Genomic DNA, 2386 nt, shown 5'->3' on the forward strand with positions numbered 1-2386 from the left:
ATTATGGCTAAATTTGTGTCATTCGAACCGGACTTGGCCCTTTCCCCCCCAACTACTTACTTACTAGACTAGAGATGGGTTATAGCCCAGAACAACCATGAAGTTCCGAGACTATCTTATACAAAGCGCCTTTATATAAGCTCCGACACCTAGCACGCTATCATCCAGCCATTGATTGATTAATCCCGCTCACTTAAGCTTCTACTCACATTTACTCATTTCAGTATTGTAATTAAAGCAATGTACTATTGGCTTCGCAGTGCCCTACTAGCTAATTTATCCGCCTCTATATTCCGACTCCGAGGTATATGCTAGAACAAAACCTCGACGTTAAGCTCATTTAAGTTTCTAATTAATCCGTCTAACTTCTTGAAAAGCTCCTAGTTCTTCACCGGCGTTCCCTTGTATGTTCGGTAGCCGTTATTCTCCTACTTAAATACCCGCTTAGTTATCCCCTTGACCAAATACTCCGAATCGGATTTAATGATAACCATCCGAAGCTGTTCCTCTCTAAAACACTGGCTCTGTATATCTATCACCTGGCGAAGCGCAAGGATCCTAGCCCGTAACTCTGCAACCTGGTTTGTTGCGTTCGGCTCGGCTAAGAGAACGCTCTTGTTATACTGGGATGTTTTGCCGACGAACACTCCGGCCGCTGCCCTAGCTCCAGTCATACCATTCCCCTCATACGCCCCATCGACTGCAATCACTATATAGTCTACATGCGGTGCCAGCCAGTCGCAGTATAGATAAAGACGGTCCTCGTTACACGCTACGTACGTCCATTCCTTATCATAACTGCTAACCTCCACATCATCCAGCTTCACATCATCTCTATACCGTAAACTAGGGTTGAATTTTTGGTCTTTCGCCAACTCAGAGGTTCGTGATTCGCAGTGTACGTGTGGGGGGAGACCCATAGCGGGTGTCCTCGAGTAGGGGTATAGAGTCGATCTCAAAGACTATAGGGTATCAACGACGGATGTAATGGCACCTGACCAGTAGACAGTCCACGTATTATAGCCCGGCATTTATTCTAGTCACGCCAAAAGAGATACAGAAAACGCCAGGCATGTCTTTGCATATTTAAAGAGATCATGGTATACCGGGTGCGTGCGGGGCTAAGGAGGCACCAGCCTGCGACTTTTGCTGCAAAGCTGCCTTAGTGCCTGAGTTTTCGCTTCGGGCCCCGCGCGATAACCATAACCGCAGTCGCGTTAGGGTCGGTTCCCTCTTACCTTATATATATACTCCAGGTCAACGGTGCCACGCCTAAGCTCCAATCTGGCAAATGGTTCTATATATATTAATGAATCAAGCCTCTTGCTACGCACTCAACGTAGCATGAGCTATCTGCCTCCCGTATATGTAGCCCACTAAGGCAGATCAGAGATCCGTCTACTGCTCTCCCTCTTGTAGGCGAGTCTTTAGTAAGCATAAGAATGCCGCCCTACGTAAGAAGAGACCGATTAAGGAAGTTATTAAGAATAACAATCTGAGTGTCTCTGGTCTCCCCCGCTCTAAGCTCGTCTAAATCCTATAATATCTACTGAAGCGAGGCGTATTTGAGTCAAGTATCGCTGCCTAGTCCGTCTTCCCAGAGCTCTTTCTATAACCAGCGAAACAATAAGAGCCATAGAAGATGCCTGCACCTCCTGACTAACGCGACTCCGTCGTGGAGAAAACCACGGGGTTACTCGAGACGTAAGTTAGGGCCCGAGTTGTTGCTCTCAGAGCGCATTCTTACCGGTTAATCAGGCTATGGAAATCCGGCATCTACTCGGATATGATACTTGTCTCGATTGAAAAGAATTATTAAGCACACCGCGCTGTCGTATGTCTCTAGTCTCCGGTCATATCTAAAAAGTGCACTTTTAACACTATAAACACAAGCTAGATCAAGCCGAATAACTTCACTAAGGACGATACTACTATGGTATCTTTTAACTTCCTAGATAATAATCCTCGGTTAGTCGATTGCGTTGTTTAATACTTCTACCGATCCGACTATAAAGTTCCACGATCTATACCTAGCATAGATAACGAAGCAGACGTAATATATAAAGAAGACGCTGACGAGTCGGATGCGGACGATGCTGCCTCGGATGATTCCCACCTGATTATTTACGTTAGAGTATTCGCGCTCGCAGAGAAATACGATATACTACCTCTTAAAGTATTATCTCTAAAGAAATTTAAGGCTATAGTCCGATTGCGCTAGAAGTCTAGGTATCTAGTCGAAGCTGCACGGGAAGCATATACCTCTACTATAGCAGATATCTAAGATATGCGAAAGGCTATTGTTAATGTTTTATTTATATAAAGAAAACTATTAGATGAAGAGTGTATAAGGGAGCTACTCCGAGAAGTGCCCGAGATAGTATAT

The 2386-nt window shown here is 45.0% G+C and overlaps 1 protein-coding gene across 1 annotated transcript; it reads right to left on the bottom strand.

Moving 5' to 3' along the window:
• Positions 1–428: 428 nt before the first annotated feature.
• On the bottom strand, positions 429–920 carry NECHADRAFT_55623 (uncharacterized protein; the record flags this gene model as incomplete). The annotated part of the gene is made up of 1 exon (XM_003040406.1): positions 429–920. One exon carries the CDS (start codon positions 918–920, stop codon positions 429–431), a length of 492 nt encoding a protein of 163 aa, XP_003040452.1.
• Positions 921–2386: the final 1466 nt, after the last annotated feature.

This window comes from Fusarium vanettenii, assembly GCF_000151355.1.
Source record: "Fusarium vanettenii 77-13-4 unplaced genomic scaffold NECHAsca_67_unmapped, whole genome shotgun sequence".
Lineage (NCBI taxonomy): Eukaryota > Fungi > Ascomycota > Sordariomycetes > Hypocreales > Nectriaceae > Fusarium > Fusarium vanettenii.